Below are 19814 nucleotides of genomic sequence, written 5' to 3'. Positions count from 1 at the left end.
CATATAGCAATGCTTCTTCCTGTAGTGTTGCCAAGGAGGAGATTCACCATTCTGGACTGCAGCTTTGCCACCATACCTTTCCGCTTGTAACACTGATCCCAAATGCCAAGATCTCCAGTCATTTGATTTTTCTAATCTGCTTTAAGCAACTCTAGAGAATGGTATCAGAAGTTGCTTGACAGTATAAAAATATGCCCCCTCTCCTAATGACCCTAAAATCTAGTTCTGACACTGAAGTGATAAACAAGTTTAGAGTGAAGGAGAGAAATCTTGCAGAGGTCATTACTGAAAGGCTGAGCAAAAGAGTGCCCACGAAGCAAGTGGAGCTGAGCAGTTTGAGGGCACGGCTGGAGCAGATCATAGGACGGCTGGTAGAGCAGAGCAGCTGGCAGAGGGGAGCAGTTTGTGGGATGGTTGGAGTGGCCTATTTAGCGAGCGGAGCCGAGCAGTTTGCGAGGCCGGCTGGAACGGATCATGGGACGGCTGATGGAGCAGAGCAGCTGGCAAAGCGGAATGGAGTGGAGCTGAGCAGTTTGTGGGGTTGGCGGAAGCAGAACCCCACAGTGAGGCAGGGCAGTTGGCCCCGGACCACGTAAGGTGCCCCCTTCCACCCAGGCTGGGGGGAGGAAAAACCCTGCAGATAAACTCTTGAACTCTGGGGCTGCACTGACCTGGAACAGAGACTTTTGGGTTGCTGGACTCCAGGGACATTTGGGGTATTGGACTTTGGAGTCTTGGGGTGATTTGGGGGTTGCTGGACTCATGAGTCCAGGGAAAAGGACACGGCCCAATTTCCTGGGGTGGGTCTTTGCTCATGGTTTGGTCTATGTACTCTAGCTGAGGTATTTTTCCAATTTAATGCTATGTTGTTTATCTCATGTTATTAAACATTTTCTGCTACACTGAGACCCTGTGCTTGCAAGAGAGGAAGTATTGCCTCTTTGAGGCACTCAGTGATGTGTGTAAAATTTTCCCCATGTCACTGGGTGGGGGCTCGAGCTGGTTTTGCATTACGTTATAGGGAAGGGACCCCTATGTATTGAACCCGGCCCTTGCTGCTATCAATTCGGCCTGGCAGAAGGTTTACACTGAGAACTCTCCCTCCCTGAAACTTAAATGCTCTTCATTTATTTTTCCCCTCCAGTCAAGCTGCATATCCACCCTATAATGACATTTAAATAATGGACTCACAGGGAAATACTGCTAGCTGCAAATGATCAGGCCAACAACTTTCCATCACTACTGACTTGGACAGAACATGTACCAGAGCCCTGAAGATGAAAGACTTTGTAAACTACCACCCTTGCACTTTTCTGAGAGTTTTTTCTCATAAGTGTTTAATTAAAGTTGAATGCACCGTATTGTCAGACTCCGAAAATGCAGAGTAAAATGCACAATACACTGTTTTTCCTTCAGATTTGTAGTAAAACACTCTGAATTACAGTCCCATCTTGAGTCCTGCTACTTTCAAGATTCAGTGCAGAATACATTCTGGAACTCATCTAGTCTATACCCTCAGTCCCATGTGCTTGGAGAACAAGTCCAGGCATGTCTGGTGGGCATTGCTGAGTCCACAGGAAAGGCTGAGCAATTCCCCTGCTGTGGCCTCATGCAGGCGAGTCACTGAATTGTAGCTCCCTTGATGGGCAATGGCTGTTAATGGGTTGTTTTACACCCCACCCAGGCATTGGTTACTTTCCTCGCTGTTGTCTCTGGGGAGCTAATATCTAGCTGATTCCCCAACTTACAGCATGTTTTAGTGACAACCATACAACACGATCTCATAACTTCACATGCACTAAAGACACACACATTTAGCTATAACAGTGACTTTCAGCCGATCATAACCTTTCCCCTGATACCTCACATAGCATGCTTTATATGCAATATCAAAGTTATATACAGACAAGTAACATGGGGGTTACAAGATGCTTCCTCAAGGTATAGTATGTCACAGGTTTAATTTACTAAGACTGTCTCAGTAATTCAGGCCATTTTGCTTCTTCCCGAAATGTTCTCCTCTTCCCCTCCACCCCCTTCTCAAAATAGTAGCCATGGATGGGGAGAAAAATTCTGTTTCGAGTTAGTAGCTTTAGTTTAAGAGCATGAAATGGCAGTACTAGGCAACAGTCCAAAATCAGAAAAACAGAAATATTACTTGCTTCAAACCAGTAAAATTCAGTATCATGGTAACAAACAAAGTACTTGCAGTGACTTTAAAACTACAGTTACTTGCATTGCATTGGAAGGAGGGAGCAACAAAGTGAGGTACATTCATAGAATTAACTAACCAGTGGCTACAGGGACCTTCCGCTATTCTTAACTTGAAAAATTTTGCACTATTCGGGCACAATTTCACAGGAATTTTTTCAGCCATTAGTATTTAATCTTTGCCTTTGTTTCTTCTGTCACAAGAGAACACCTTCCCATTCCACTGTTTTAAAAGGATTTCTTGGGTGATCATTTTGAAGAACCCAGAAGCATACAGCCCCAGTCAACTGCCAGCGCTCTCGAGCAGCTCCTTTCTCTGGCTTTCCAAGACCCTCACTATATCCTCAAAGATCATGACCATCTGTAATAAGTTTAGCCGTCTTTGCAACACTATCACTAAAGAGATGCAAGCCCCTTCCCCCCCAAAAAAACTTCTCCATGTCTACAAGACTTTAAAAGACACACACACACCCCCTAAGCTGTGTACTGTTAAAGGCTCATGAAGTAATGGTGATTGAAGACTGTTCATATTTGTCTACACCAGTGGTTCTCAAGCACAACGGGTTAGCTGGGCCACACAGTCTGGAGTCCATGAGACTCAGGAATAGCAGGAGCAGGGGGTGCACAAAGAAATCATACATTTCTTTTTTTAAATAAAGATCCCGATGCTGGAGCACCTAATTGGTCAGAACAATCAAAGGCCAGCACTCAGCCTGGAGAACAATTCCTTCTGGCCAGGGCCAAACAACCTCCTCCACGGGACTCCAACCTCCCAGCAACAGTATCCTTTGCTTTCAACCCCACAGAATAAAGAAATCCTGTGAATACATCTACTGCCCAGAGTGATGCAGTTATATGACCACACCTTACACTTCAGTCACACCACATCTTTTGAAGTTCTACTCTGCAAAAACCCAGATTTAATTTTGTCTTATAGTACAGAGCTGACAATTTCCCAAAGCAATAGTCTCCTCCCCAAAAAACTGATAAGTTAATTACCATCTGTACAGTAACAAGTGTGACACACACTGTCCTGCTACTGTCTGCGCTCAGAGTTCCCCTCAACTGCACAGCACCTGTAGTGGCACTAGTAGCTGGCCTGTAATAAGGCAGCTCAAAGTTACCAGAGAACCTATCCACCTTACCCCGGACTTCACAGATGTTATGCAATACACAACATGCAGCAAAAACATTAAAAATATTTCCTGAGATCCAGCCTAATCATGAGACATTTCCATCGGGCCTTCAGTCTTCCAAAGCACAACCCTGCTGCACCAGTTCAGGTGATAGTTAAATCTGTCATTACTTCTGTGCAGGTGTCTTGGTGTAAGGCTACATGAGTCAATGAAACAAAAATCACTCCACCATCATTAGGAAAGCCCATCGAATCCCTCTATTTCCTGGGCATTGCCCAGTGTGACCACCCTGTAGAGCAGGGCACAATTAAATCGCTTTGCACACTTGGATGACAACAGTCTCCACAACAGATTTTCCAACCCCAAACTGGCTGCCCTCTGACCAGTAGCAATTTGGGGTTGTAAATTTCAAGACAGATTGCCATCCATTTCCTCACTATCAGAGCAGCTCTCATCTGTCTCTCTTGCATTGCATGGTTTAGGTGAGTTTGGTACGACTACTCCAGGAACGTGGGCTTCTGCATCCAAAAATTCTGGAGCCAATGCTAGTTGTCCCAGGTTTGCATTACAATCCAATCCCATCCACTCTATGTTCATCATTTGGTCCCCAAGACCGCTGCTCTACCCTGTATAGCTGGGTCAGCAGGTACCTGCAAGTGTTTCAGCTGCTCATTCTCAGTCATCCTCTGTTCTGCAGATACAAGAGAATGTCTTTCTCTATACTTACAATGGTCAAGTCAGCTCAGTAGATATCTATCTCATCCATATTTCTGATGGCAAGATAGCACCTGTGATCCAGGGAGCACCTCAATGCCGACTGTCAGAGGGCATCCTATGCCATAAATCTCATCAGGCCTCAAAACAGTCATTTCCCCAACTCACAGATTATGACAACAGTATCTGAAAGGTGTCATATGCAAACTGGTAACCTGCAGGTCATTAATACTATTGTGTGCTGTATGTACAGGCAGTGTATAAAGAGTTATAGATGTGTGCTGGAAACACATTCCTCAAACATGTTTAGCAGCCATGCCCAAGTACAGCCTAACCTAGACAAAGAAATGTTGTTTCACAGACTTGACTGTGTACCCAGTGTAAATTAAGTCAGGTGTGACCTAAAACAGAAAAAGCACATTTACATGCACTGTAAACAAAGCCATCATCAGGCAAGCAAGCTGGGGAAGATGACCACTTAACCTTGAAAGAGGATGCAGACTGCACCCCTTTGAAATCTTCCTGACTCTTAAACAGGGTCAACTGACTGAGAAAACAAACAGGCAAAAAGCCATTTTGACATCCTTTACCTGAGGCAACAAAGAAACCAAGTGCTCCAGGCGTTGTGTTGATCCTGGAAGAATGACTGGTGAGAAAGCCACTTGGAACAAGAGACCCTAGAGTTTGTTAGATCTTAGTCTTAGAAGCATATTTTTTCACTTTTGTTTCTAGACATTTCTATCCCTATTCCTTCTACTTAATATCACTTAAACCTAGGCTCTGTTGTTAATACGCTTGTTTCACTTATACAAATCCATCTCAGTGCTGTATATAAAACTAAATGGTAAAAGCCTCCACTAACCTTGCAGGCTAGTGAACATTCTGTTTCTTTGGAGGCAGAAATCTTGATAACTTCTGTAACAACCAGTGAGAGGGACTGGACACTACAGGGGAGATGGCTTTGGGGTGACTTAAGACTGGAAAGGCTGTTGGACCACCCTGCAAGAGTAACCAGGCTGGGGGAAGCCTTGTGCTGAAAGCATGCTGCTGTTGGGCAGGGCTTTGAGCTAAAACAGCACTGAAGCACCCAGGGCTCCAGGGGAGAGAACAACAACTGCTCTGGGTGAATATCCATAGCGTCAGTGGCAAAACGGGAATAGATTATGAGATAAAACAAAGATTTGTGGAAATTTGACCCCAAACTTCCATAGTTCCCTGAGACAAGCGAAGGTATGCCACTAAACATGGCAGCAGCACCACAATATACTGCGAAAACTTCCCCCAAGGTAGCATGCCAGACTGTGGCATGGGGCACACTGGGATGTTCACCCAGTGTTTGGTGTCCTTTAGCAATGTGGCCTGATGCTGCAAGGACACATTGCACCAGCAAAGGGAGCCAAATGTGAACGCACACAGCTGAAAGAGCTATGTCAGCTGCAGAACTTCTGCCAGTTAAAAAAAACAAACAACTTTCTAGTGTAGATGTGCCCCAAGACAGATACCTTGGAACCGGAGCAAAGCAGCATTTTTAACAGTGAGCAAAGGCACTGCACAACAGTTTAGGAATGGTCGATAAGGGCACCATCTGTACCTGAAACTTCACAGGAAGTTTAGTTCATCAGAATGTAATTATTCACATTGGATTGTGACCAGGAAAATAAATAGGGTTGATAACGCTGCTCTTACAACAAGAAGTGCCATGGGATATTTCATAGCCAGCACATCCAACAGTTCCCCTTATTTTGTTAGATCTGCTGCAAACATAAGACTAGGTCAATGCCCATAAGTACTGTATAATACAACACTGATTCACTCTATTGCCATTGCAAAAATTAATACTGGAGTATAGTTCTTACCAGTACTCTTAATATCTTCCTCCATTATAGCAGTAAGGGGCTTCCCCTCAATCCCCAAAAGTCAAACAAGCTACCATCTTTAAGAGTGACATATTTACATAGGAACAGTCATCTAGAAAGATGTGTCCAGGAATAGTTTATGTAGCAGAACTCAGACCCACCTTTGCAGACACCATATCAATATGGCAGCAACTCATTTAAATGATTATTTATAGTCTTAAATGTACACAACAGATATTCAGGTAAAAAATTGACTTGATCCTGAAAATTTTAAAAACTGCACAAGATGAATTCTGAAGTGGCATCAGAACTCTGGACATATCTTTATTTTATTTTATTTTTGAGAAATCAGCTGGACACAAGAGATACTACAGTACATTTCTAGGTGTTTATAACATGACCCAGGTAATGTTACAAGGCACACAACTAAGCCTTTAAGAACCAAGGAAGTACTTTCAAATACATAGCCTTGAATACGCACTTGCTAATGAAATGGAAAGTTACTAATTGTGAATGTTTGAACAATCAGGTGTGATGTCCTCTAAATTTTTTGAAGCTGAAGGTCAAGCCATAAATCCCAATTTAACTTTGGGGTAATTTGCCCTGGATATGCAAGAGTCTTGGAATTCACATACAGATGTAGCCTCTACATCACAATAAATTAGGTATTCTTAATATATCCCTTTCTTGAAAAAGTACTTCCACTAAATTATACATAAGGAATGAAACAGTCTTATTGTGTAGAAAATGGACACTGCCATAATATCAGTAGCAAAAACACCAGTTATGTCTAGAATTATAAATCCATTAAATAATATGAACACCCATCTCAAAAAGTATTTTAACACACCTTGGAATGCGTCATTCTTAAGTAACATTTCCAAGGAATATATTTAAAGTTTAATATAATCAAAATACAAAATTTCAGTTCCTTTTCTTTTTGTTGAATTAGGGTAATTTTATCACAACAAAGTTTGATAAAAATGTAATAGTTTACAACTTTACATTTCAATGCAGTGAGGTTTTTAAAGTTTTTGAGAAAGTGATCAAGATGAATCAGTTCAACTAAACATCTCAGGCCAAATTCATCCCAGGGGTGACTTTATAACAATCACAAAAGAATTACACCTGAAATAAATTTGGCCCCTGAAACAATCTATATAAATGTGGCTTTTTGCTTGGAACTGGTATCATCAGCACTGAAGCAGATTATTTCTATGCATTATGTCCTGCCACCCAAATAATTATTTCATATAGAAACAGTTCTGGACACAGATGGTGAGCTATTTGAACAAGTTAGATAATATAGGAATTGATCCAGTTTTGATTTTTTCCCCTATTGTCAATTTCTAGACCTAAATAGAAATAAAATCTCACCTTAGTTTTCAGGTTGACACAGTACATAATTTAAATAAGTACAAAGAGGCAGTTATTACTTTAAAAAAGTTTTATAGGATATTCTGAAAAAGGAAATTAAAGCTGAAACTGAAAGAATATTGTGCAGAATTTGAGCCTGATCCTTCTTCAAGGTTGCAACACCTCCTGCGCTGAAAACTGACAACACATCTCAAAGAATTTGACCATAAAAAAATTGAGAGCACGAATTAAAGCTGAGGACTGCAAGAATACTAAAAAAAGTGTTTATAAAATTGATACCATAATGTAAGATGTATAAAATGTTGACATCTAAATTAAGTTATTAGCCCTCTACTTTTCATAGCTGATCATGAAGAGAATCCTGTCTTTCAGATTAATATGGTATAAAACACCAGACACTATGGTACTGGGGGGCATTTTTCAGGATGTAAATTTGGTCATGATAAATAAGTCATATTTTGTACAGCTTTTGAACGAGAAGACTGATAATTCTGGCAAGTGTGTTACATCTTTTGCTATTTAGCATTTAACCCAAAATGCAAGATGATGCAACAATTCCAGTATCCTCATCCAAAAGATGGTGAAGTCAATGGAAATACTCACACTGATTTCAAGGGTTAGACCCCTTGTCTATTCTGTCAATACTAGTAATAGTCAACAAATAAACACAGCTCACTTTCTGTAAGCTGCTTCTTATTGGAAAACATTTCTATCCCCAGAAGGAACTCAGAGGTTTGCATACAGAATTATGAGTATTTATTGCTCAAACAAACATTAGTAACTTGGTTTAATTTTTCTTAGTGAAAAGTACAGGAACAAACATTTCTATTTTAAAAAAGTAATAGAGACAATACGGTGCCTTTTAGTAGAACATTTAGAGCAGAGGTGGCCAAACTACAGCCTGGGGCCCACATCCGATCCTCCAGATGTTTTAAATCCAGCCCCTGAGCTCCCGCCTGGAAGTGGCGTCTTGGGCTTGCCCTGCTCCGGCACTCCAGCCAGGGAGTAGGGTCAGTGTCTCGCTTCACTCTGCACAGCTCCTGGGAGCAGCGGCACATCCCCCCTCCGGCTCCTATGTGTAAGGGCTGCCAAGGGGCTCCACACGCTGCTTCCACCCCAACCACCACCCCCGCAGCTCCCATTGGCTGGGAACTGAAGCCAATGGGAGCTGCAGGGATGGCACCTGCGGACAGGGCAGCATGCAGAGCTGCCTGGCAGCGCCTCCACATAAGAGCCAGAGGGAGGGACATGTTTCTGGGAGCTGCTTGAGATAAGTGCCACCTGGAGTCTGCCACCCTGACTCCCTCCCGTGCCCCAAACCCCTGCCCTGATCTCCCTCCTGCTCTCTGAACCCCTCAGTCCCACCCCGAAGCACCCTCTTGCACTCCCAATGCCTCATCCCTAGCCCCACCCCAGAGCCCTCCTGCACCCCAACCCCTTTCCTGGCCCACCATACAATTTCCATACCCAGATGTGGCCCTAAGGCCAAAAAGTTTGCCTACTCCCCGATTTAGAGCCTAATTCTGACCTTACATGGTTTTTACACTAGCATAGCTCCAGAATTTTGCTCATAAATTTAATCCACCCTTACTTTTGGGTCAGAAAGCTGGCTTTGGCAGGAGTAAGCATTTGGAGCTTTTGCCCCACAAGCTTATTGAAATGATCATCTCTATGAATTCACAAAGTACTTTAAATAAACAGCTGCCAAGATCAATAGTTAAAGCACAGGTGGAGTATTTTCTCTGTATAACAGAAACAAACAGTGACTACCTATATTGCACTTTTGATCTTCAAAGCACTTTTTCAAACATTAAGGGCTAAATCATGCACCAGGGAGCTGGGGGAAGTGTTGGGAAACTTTTTGCTTATCTTACTCAAGAAGCAGCACCCCCACAGCATCCAAGAAAATGCTAGGGAAACTCACTGACCACATCCTGAGTGTGGTCCCCTACCTCAGAGGCCACATCTAGTTGGCAGGCAAGTATGCTGAAGTAGATAGTAGCTCTGCTTGGAGGATTAGCAAAGCATGTTCTATGGCACATGTTCTCTCATTCTTAGCCAGTTCCAAGGAGATTTGTGTTGGGAAGCTGAATTCCAATAAAGGAGAATTCTTCGGGTGGCATCTCTACTCGAACGCCATACCAGCAAGTATAGATGACTTTGTTCTTAGCCATTAACTACCTCACATAATTGTGTGGTGAAATTATGAAAATATTCATTACACAGTAAGTCTTAACATAATATATATATTCTCTTTCCTTTAGGAGGGTTGCTGTGCTATCTTTCTTCAGAGCAAATTGCATCCCAGGGCTGGGAAGAATTTTTAGGTTGATCATAACAAAAAACACCACACACAGTGGGAATGGCTAGGATTAACAACTGGAAAGGAGTTAAAAACCAAACTATGCAACAGACCAATGGGAACTTAAGTAACTTAATGGGTGGGTCTTTACAGTGAATAATTTTGAGGGAAAAGAACGAGTACTTGTGGCATCTTAGAGACTAACAAATCTATTTGAGCATAAGCTTTCGTGGGTTAAAACCCACTTCATCAGATGCATGCAGTAGAAAATACAGGAAAATATACATAATATTCCTACGGTATTTTCCACTGCATGCATCCGGTGAAGTGGATTTTAACCCACAAAAGCTTAAATAAATTTGTTAGTCTGAGCATAATGTGCCACAAGTACTCTTCATTCTTTTTGCTGATACAGACTAACACAGCTACCACTCTGAAACCTGAATTTTGAGGGAATAACTTGCATGAAGAGAGTGATGTGACTGGATGTCTAGGGCCATATTTTCTGGAATGTCCAGAACCCACAATTGGGACTAAATTTAAAAAAAAAAAAACAAAAAAAACACAAACTCATTTAGGTACCTAATTTAAGTGGTCAGATTTTCAAAAGTGCTCAGCATCCAACAGATCCCACTGAGAAAAACAAGAGCTTCTGGGTGCAGAGCGCTTTTGAGAAAAAAAAATCTAACCATTAATTTAAGTGCCCAAATGAGAGATGCTGGCTACTGAATCCCTGAAAGGTCTGGCTCAGGATCAGTATGGGTTTCAGTTCATTTTCAGGTCCTGTTTGATTATCCTAGGTTCAGCATAATGGATCATGTTTCTACCCTCCAGATTATTTAATCGGGACACTACAAAAGGTTGTGAACATTTTAATTCATTATTTTCAAATTATTTCTTGCTTTATTTATTTGTATATTTTAATTCATTAGATAACAGTTTGGGATCATAACATTTTAAAACCATATTTTAACATTATGTAATTATTTTTAGAATAAAGAACTGTCATGGAGTATATAGGCTTGTAAGTCTTCAGAGGAAAGCAACAGGAGTTCATGAACAAAGTAGGCTGGAAGACCTTTCGCCCTGATCAGTGAGGAACAAAGCTGTCTCAGAAGTTCCTAGAAAGTCTCGAGGAGATTGCGAAAGATTACTGGAAAATGTAGTCCTTCCAGGAAGCCATGCTATACTCCTGGCCTGAGGCAAAGCAGAATGGAAGTTATGAAATTATATCAACTCCGGCTATTTCTGAGTGAGAGAAAGACTGAGAAGGAAACAAGCTGTGCTACTGGACGTCTCCTGAAAGTGATGGACAAGTGAACCACTTTGTTTGTATTGAAATGACTACTGAGCAGACACCTATGAGGATGTTCTAAAACACTTCCTAAATTGACTAGATACTTTGTGCTGCCTTGTTCAGCCAGAACTCACGCAGTTGCAAAGACCTTCTCGTAAAAAATAAACTCCACGGGTGTGACTTTTGTCTTCTGTTTGGCTTGCCACATACATTTCAGAAAACAGACACTAGGGCAGGGGTCCCCAACGCAGTGCCCGTGGGCACCATGGTGCCCGCAGGGGAATCTAAATGTGCCCGCATCCTAGCTGGCAGTTGAGGATCCACCAAATGCTGCCGAAATTCTGCGGCATTTCAGCCGTGATGCCTCTGGATGACGCCTCTTGCCACCGACAAGCAGCATCATCCAGAGGCGTCGCCGCCGAATTTCGGCAACGTTTCAGTGGATGCTTGACCGCTGCCACAGTCCTTCATCTGGCGCCCGCTGGATGAAAAAGGTTGGGGACCACTGCACTAGGGTGTGTCAGAAGAGACACTGCCATTTCTTCACTCAATTCATGAGATGGCAATATCCACCATGATAAATGTATTGTCTTAAGATTCACATAGCTATAAAATAGGACCTCAGTCATCTAGCATAGAGGATTTTTATTTGCTATTTCTTGTTTCCATTAAATATACATTTAAGAGTTCATGTAAGCACACAACAAATGCAAAAAACAAACAAACAATCAAGTCCCACACAGGGAACAGGATATATAATTTGGACACATGCTCCTTAGTGCTAAAGACATATCAGGGGAAAAGTCACACACAACTGTGATACACGGGGGTGGGGGAAGAGGGACAGTAGCTCCCTTTGATAGATACCCAGCCAGCCAGTTAGGTGTAAAACCCCTCATGGTCTGTTCTCTTCTTGCTTTACCTGTAAAGGGTTAACAATCCCAAAGGTAAAAGAAAAGGAGTGGGCACCTAACCAAAAGAGTCAATGGGAAGGTGGAACTTTTTAAAATTGGGAAAGAAAGTTTCCCTGTATCTGTTCCCTGAGCTGTAGGGACGGAGCAGCAATGCTGTATAAGGCTTGAACCAGGTATGAAAATTCATCTTTTATACCTAGAAGAAATTATTTGGATAGGGAATACTTAGAGAGACAATTAGGTTTATTTTTTTTATTTTGGTTTGTGGATTGCCTCTGTGCTAACCCCAGATGCTTTTGTTGCTTGCAACCTTTAAGCTGAACCCCCAAGAAAGTTATTTTGGGTGCTTGGTTTTTGTAATTGTTCTTTTAAAATCTAGCCAAAGTCTAAGTTCCAGATAATTTTTTCCTTTGTTTTTAATAAAACTTATCTTTAAGAACAGGATTGGATTTTTGGTATTCTAAGAGTTTTGTGCATGTTTAATTAGCTGGTAGCCACAGCTAATTTCCTTTGTTTTCTTTCTCAGCTCTTTCCCGGAGGGGCAGGGGGTAAAAGGGCTTGAGGGTACTGCATGGGGAGGAATTCCCAAGTGCTCCTTCCTGGGTTCAAAGGAGTTTGGGGGTTTTTTTTGCATTTGGGTGGTGGCAGCATTTACCAAGCCAAGGTCAGAGATATAGATGTCAACTTTCTCCTCCCTCGGTGGGTGCCCTTGCCCCCCTGTCCCCTTCCCCGCCCCTGGCCACACCCTGACTCCACTCTTTCCCTGCCCGACCCCACCCCCATTCCAACCCCATCCCCAAAGTCCCCACCCTAACTCCACCCCGTCCCTACCCCTATTGGATCCCTTCCCCAAATCCCCACCCCAGCCCCACCTCTTCCCCCAGTGCACCGCGTTCTCCCTCCTTCCTCTCCCTCCATGCCCCACGAATCAGCTGTTTTGAAGCGCAAGCGCTGGGAGGGAGGAGGAGAAGCAAGACACGGCGCAGCATTCATGGCAGAGGCAGAGGTAAGCTAGAATGGGGGGGGGCAGGGCGGGGAGCTGCCGGTGGGTGCTTAGCACCTTCTTCCATGGGTGCTCCACCCCTGGAGCACCCACAGAGTTGACACCTATGGTCAGAGAGAAGTTTAACCTTGGGAGTGTAATACCAGCCTGGAGTGGCAAGTATTAATTTTTAAAATCGTTGCAGGCCCCCACTTCTGCACTCGGAGTGACAGAGTGGGGATTCAGTCTTGGACAACTAAATAAGACACTGTTTTACACTATTATATTTTGGACACAGATCTAACCAGATACAGGTCTTCACACCCTCTAAAATCAGAACTTCCTTTGAAAGCAGAAATGAACCAGTGTTCATCCAATATAACTTTAGGCAATTAAATCTTGAAAAAAACAGGTACCAAAATAATCTTTTAAATTTTCCTTGAATCAATGTCTTTGAACATTTAGGTCAATTTCTCTGCTGGAATAATTCCATCAATTTCCCTTGACTGCATTTCTCATAAAAACCAATGTTTAAGAAAGGGAAAGTCAGGCATCATAAGGTAAAACTGCATCACTTAATTTAGATATACTTTTCCTTATAACATTTTCACTCTTATGCCTCTTAGGAAGGTGTCCAAGTCTTTTATTTATTGCTTGTTGTTTCAGTATGACCTTCCAAGCATACCAAAACCAACCTTTGCTTAGGCCCCTCAAGTTATTGGCAGTAGCAGAAATGTGGCAGCAGGGAGGGGGAAGGGCCAGACTTTAAAGGAAACATACCTGTAAGCCCTTCCTGAATATGGTTTGGAATAGAAGAGTACCCTACTCACTGGTGCCACAGCCTACCATGGAGGAGGTTGATAAACAGAGTAGAGGCAATCAAAGAGTACTGGGATTAGGAAGAAGGCAATAAGATGGAGTCAGGAGAAAGGGAAGGGAGAATGGTGAGCTAAAAGGTGAGAGTGTGAGAGGGAAGAAGAGAAGAGAAAGAAAAACAAACAGCAGCATAGGAATAGGAGTGCAATCGGGTGAAATTGAAGATGCAGAGAGGTTGCAGAACCAGGAAAGAGAGTGCTTGCCTCACAGATCCATACTTCAGCCACGAATCCAAACTTTGCATTAGATTTCAAAAATACTCTCCCAGCAATCCATGAAGTGATAAGATGTGCATTATGAATGAATTAGACTTTTCCTACAAGAATGCTGACATTTCCCAATATTTCCATTTGTTCCCAAAAGTACCCTGCTCCAGGCGTCTATGTAAGTTATTTTTAAAAGGACAGAAAGCATGAGTGTCATTAGGGTTATATTATGATGTAAGCATACATTTCCTTATGAAAACTGAAATATTAGAAAAAGCAAATTCTTCTGGTATCCCAAGTATTTAAATGGGACTTTTCAGTCAAATTTTAAAAAATATCAGAGAGGTAGCCGTGTTAGCCTGGATCTGTAAAAGCATCAAAGAATCCCGTGGCACCTTATAGACGAACAGATGTTTTGGACTAGGAGCTTTCGTGAGTGAATACCCACTTCGTCAGATGCATGTAGTGGAAATTTCCAGGGTCAGGTGTGTATATATATATACAGCCTCTGTAATCCTGGAGATGCTTGGCTACACGATCAAGAAGAACAACAGTATGTACCCACCCTGGAAAATGAGGTTGGAGGATAAGATCAAGGCGACTCGGAGAGAAGTTAGTCAGCTGGTGGAACTACAGAAGGGTGTAGAGATTAAGGATCAGGACGGGCTTACTGAAAAATACAAGACCTGACTCCATCTGAAGCCCTAGAGACTGGAAACAAAAGGCTCCAGCACTAGCTACCAGGCTAAGGAGATACACTAGAGAAGCAGAGGCCAAAAAAGTAAATGCCCTGTTCTCCAAAGAACCATCCAAGGTGTACTCCCCAACTGCAGTGCAACAAACACAATAACAGCAGAGCCACCAGCAGCAGAAACTGAACAGTACTGGAAGAACATGTGGAGAAAGAGAAGATCATAACACCCAGTGCAAAGTGGCTGCAGGACCTGAGAACAGAGCACAGCAATCTCCCAGAACAGAAAACAGTCACCATCACAGTAGAAGACATCCAGCAGCGGTCAAGAACATGAAGAGCTGGACAGCACCTGGACCAGACATGACACACCTACTGGCTAAAGAAACTAACAGCAGTGCATGAACGCCTAGCAGCACAGATGAACCAGCTGCTAGCAGCGGCTCCCACCCAAACTAGTTAACACAAGAAGGACAGTGCTGATCATGAAAGACCCTGCAAGGGGACACAACCGTCCAACTACCGGCCAATAACCTGCCTCCCCCAACAGGAAAGTCCTATCAAGCATCATAGCTGCCAAGCTACAGGACCACATGGCCAGTACATGAGCACAGCTCAGAAGGGCATTGGGAACAACACCAGAGCTCAAAACACCAGTTGCTCATAGATAGAGCAGTCGCCCAAGACTCAAGGTCTAGACAGCACCATCTGAGCACAGCCTGGATTGACTACAGGAAACCTACGACTCAATCCACACACGTGGATCGTGAATGCTGGCGCTATACAAAGTCAACAGGACATTAAGGACCTTCCTCAATAACTCAATGGGACTATGGAAGACAACACTGGAAGTCAACTCAAGGCAGCTTGCACAAGTGGCCATCAAGTGTGGCATATACCAAGGTGATGCACTGTCCCCGCTGCTGTTCTGCATAGGCTTAAACCCTCAGCAAGATATATCACAAGGACTGGATACGGGTACAGGTTCAGGAGTGGAACTACCATCAGCCACCTCCTCTACATGGATGACATCAAGCTGTATGCTAAAATGAACGAGACATCGACTCGCAATCCACCTGACGCGATCTACAGTGAGGATATCGGGATGTCATTCGGACTGGAGAAGTGTGGCCGGATGGTAGTGAAGAGAGGGAAGGTAGTCAAGACTGATGGGGTGGAACTACCAGCGGGCCACATAGCAGACCATACGACCGCTACAAGTACTTTGGTGTCCCACAGTCACATGGAACCATGAGGAGAGGCAAGGAAGACAGCAATATCCAAGTATCACCAAAGGATAAGACAGGTCCTGAAGCGCAGCTCAGTGGGACAACAAGATCCACGCCCATCAACAGATACGCCCTGCCGGTCATCAGATACCTGCCAGTATGTGAGCTGGCCAAAGGAGGACATGGAGGCTGCCGATGGTGAAACCGAAGCTCCTCACAATGCACGCAGGTTCCACCCCAAGTCCAACACCCAGAGACTGTATACCAGCCCGGAAGGCGGCGGGGCTGGTGAGCGTCAAAGCCACTGTCTGGATGAAACCCGGAACATCCAGAGACATCAGTAAGATGGCCCCCAAAGATGAGCTGCTGAGAGAATGCCTGAGGCAGCAGCAGACAGGGGAAGACCAAGCAGAAGAAGTGCCATGGCAATACAAGACCCTGCATGGGATGTACCATCGACAGATAGCTGAGGTGGCTGACATTGGGAAATCCTACCAGTGGCGGAAAGGCTGGACTCAAAGACAGCACCGAGGCACTGATCATAGCAGCACAGGAACAGGCACTGAGCACCAGATCCATTGAAGCAGGGGTCTACCACACTAGGACCCAACGTGCAGACTGTGCAGGAGGCCTCAGAGACAGTCCAACACATAGTGGCAGGATGTAAGATGCAGGCAGGAACAGCATACACTGACGGCACAACCAAGTGGCTGGCATTGTGTACAGAACATCTGCACAGCGTATGGGCTAGACCCTCCCAGACCAGATGGGAATTCCACAGAAGGTGTGGAGATAGCAGGGCTAAGATTCTGTGGACTTCCAGATCCAGACGGACAGGCAGGTACTGGCCAATTAACCAGACATCGTGATAATAGACAAGGACCAGAAGACAGCGGTGGTGATAGATATTAGCAGTGTCAAGTGACAGCAACATCAGGAAGAAGGAATGTGAGAAGCTGGAGAAGTACCAGGGCCTGAAAGAGGAACTAGAGAGGATGTGGAAAGTGAAGGCCAAAGTGGTCCCAGTGGTGGTAGGAGCACTCGGGGCTGTGACTCCTAAATTGGGTGAGGTGCTCAACAGATCCCAGGAACAACATCAGAGCTTTCTGTCCAGAAGAGTGCAGTGCTAGGAACAGCTAAGATACTGCGCAAAACCCTCAAACTCCCAGGCCTCTAGTAGAGAACCCAAGGTTGAGGAAGACACATACCACCCATAGGGGAATTTTTTTTTTTTTTTATATATACACACACACACACACACACCCCTGACCCTGGAAATTTCCACTACATGCATCTGATGAAGTGGGTATTCACCCACGAAAGCTCATACTCCAAAACATCTGTTCGTCTATAAGGTGCCACAGGATTCTTTGCTGCTTTAAAAAAATAGTTAGGCAGCTAGGTCCATATTTAGACACCAAAACAAATGTCCCGATTTTCAGTACAGGGCATCCAGAGGGTCAGTGACTGACATGTCTGGGGAAAAAAAAACAACAAACAAAAAAAAACCACACACAGGCCCCTTATCTATATATAAATTTAATACCTTACTTTAGGCATTCCATGTGCCAAGGTTTATGGTATTTGTATCATATTTTACACTACTCCACACATATTTGTATTATATTTTCCTTTTTCAAGGGGCATCCTAGAAATCTACAGGAAAAAAAGTGAATGTACAAGGCACACCACACAGTAATACTGCTATTGGCTGTCTCCAACCCACTCCCAGTATGCCCAGGTCAGCTGCCAAGCTCCTGCAGTGTTCTCCAGGAATTTAAAAGGAGGTATTGGCAAATATCTTCCAGAATTCAGAAACCAAAATTGGAAGAAAATATTAAAAGGGTTTCCAGGTATATTGTGTGTAGGTTAGCAAGCTAAATTCAAATATGAATACTTGAAGTGTAAGCCTTCGAGGTCTACAAATTCTCATTGGAAAAGATGTAGGACACCAGTGTAAGAATCATTGTCGCTCTCTGCCCTACCCTCCTTTTTCTGTTTGTAGGTCTTCTCTTTCTGTATCTGTCTCCTCATTTGCGTTTTGTTTTTCTCCTCATCTTCTGTCTCCCTTCTACACCACTTGCATTTCAGAATCAGGCCAGGAGCAGATGAAAAAATAGGGCAATATCCCTAGTCAATTTTATGCCACAACTACCTCTTTGTGGAAAGAGCCTGTTTGAGTAGGATCTTATTTTGTCTGCAGTTGGTGCCAATGGTCTCAGAGCAGTTCCTTGTCTAGTCAAGGTTCATAACGTGCATAGTACAAATCTAGCAGTATACTAATCAGGAAGCGTGGTATGGCTGTTACCCTATGACAGGAGACTAAGACTGCATAGTAATTCTGCCATGCATAACTGATTTGAAGGAAATAATTCACCAGCAACTCTTCAGTTGAGAGACAGGTTAATGTATTGTCACTGGATTGGCAAGTACTATACACAGACTATTCAATACTTTGAAAAGTCTTGTGGCTTTTTGGTATAAACAGGCAAAAGGCTACATTAGTAATAAGGATCCACACATACAATTCCATGTTGCAGTGCAAGGTGTGTGATTGCCTATTCTTGCTAACTGAGGATTAGACCATTCTATGTATGTACTGTGACCCCCTTTCAAAATAAAGGAAGTGAATTGGCCCCCATTCCTGCCTTGAGCGGGAGGGCACTGGAAGAGGTATTACCACTTCCACAAGAATGCTGTCTGGGATATAGTTCAAGTTTTATAATATTCAAAGTATTTTACGCTTGTTTTTACTGTCCTTTGATCCAAGCTGATTATACATGAAAATGAAAACTTTTACAAACATGTGCCACACTCTTTTCCTTCTTGTTTAAGATGTGAGCTTGCTTGCCTTAACAGAACCATAACTCTACATTGTCCATTAATAATAAAGCTGACTGATGAGTACAGATAATAAATACTTTAAGTATTTCATGTTACTAGCTTTAAACTTAACACTTGAAGTAGGCAAGTGTCATGTTATCCATTTTAGAGATGGGGAAAGACAGGCAGAGAACGTGTATATGCAAGAACATCTTATTGTGCTTGAATAGGAGGATTAGGATTACTAAAGTTAGACAAAATACTGACTACAGTTTGCAGTTGGTGTAGCCCAGGATGAGATGCCCTGTCAGCTAGCTATGGTTAAACCACCACATTCGTGAATTAAGCTAGTCTACATTGACTGCAAAGTCATGGTCATGACAGCGTCATTGACTCAAATGTTCCCAGTCCTGTTCAAACACAGTAAGAGTCTCTAATGTGAAGAAGCCCAGAGGTGAAGTGATTTACCCAAGGTCACACAGCAGGTCTGTGACCAAAGTAGGAGTGAACTCAGGTCTTCATATTCACACACACACCCCCCAGATCCAGATGATCGGGAGGTAACAGGAATAGATTTGAGACCTAGGGTGAAATAGGGGTTTGCCATTGTTTTCAATGAGTTTGGGCTACGCAGGTTTGAGGAGGGAGTGTCGGGAGGGCATCACTGGGAGTGGGCAGGTGCCATGAACGGTGTATGGGTGGGAGGGCACAGCCGGTAGCCCCTGGGAGCAGCCAGGCGGTGCCCCGGGACCGGGCAGGGGTGCAGAGGGTGGGGAAGAGGCTGGTACTCACTGTGCGGGTCGCTCTTCTCCCGGACTCCGTCCACTCTGCCGTCCGGGTTGATCCTCAGGAAGAAGCCCCCGTTTTTGCAGTACAGCCGCTTGGGGTCCTTGAAGTGGCCCGGGGGGAAGGTGCCGCTGCCCCCGTCGTCGGGCAGCGCGGGCAGGGTGGTGATGCTGCCCGCAGCCATCCGCCCCGCTGCGGAGCCCCGGGCCGGGGAGCCCCCCTGGTGCCCCGGCCCCCGGCGCGGCCGCCACCAGCCCTGCGGCTTCTCCGCCTGCCGCGGCCGCCCAGCCTCCCCTCCTGCCGGCTTCGCCCTCTGCCGCGGCCGCCCAGCCTAGCCCCTGCCGGCTGGGGCCCGGCCCCTCCTCTCCGACGGGGCAGCGCAGTGCCCGGCTCCCCGGCCCCTCACCGCCTCCG

At 44.2% G+C, this 19814-nt stretch overlaps 1 protein-coding gene across 1 annotated transcript in view; it reads right to left on the bottom strand.

Moving 5' to 3' along the window:
• The window catches only part of FGF2 (fibroblast growth factor 2), a 72803-nt gene extending 53219 nt beyond the window's left edge, over positions 1 to 19584 (bottom strand). The window contains exon 1 of the mRNA XM_032797095.2: positions 19407 to 19584. Within this exon, the coding sequence (XP_032652986.2) occupies positions 19407 to 19584 (178 nt within the window). The remainder of the gene's footprint in view (positions 1 to 19406) is intronic.
• Between the last annotated feature and the right edge of the window lie 230 nt (positions 19585 to 19814).

Source organism: Chelonoidis abingdonii, chromosome 5 (assembly GCF_003597395.2).
Source record: "Chelonoidis abingdonii isolate Lonesome George chromosome 5, CheloAbing_2.0, whole genome shotgun sequence".
Taxonomy (NCBI): Eukaryota; Metazoa; Chordata; order Testudines; family Testudinidae; genus Chelonoidis; species Chelonoidis abingdonii.
This window is presented reverse-complemented; position numbering and strand designations above follow the sequence as displayed.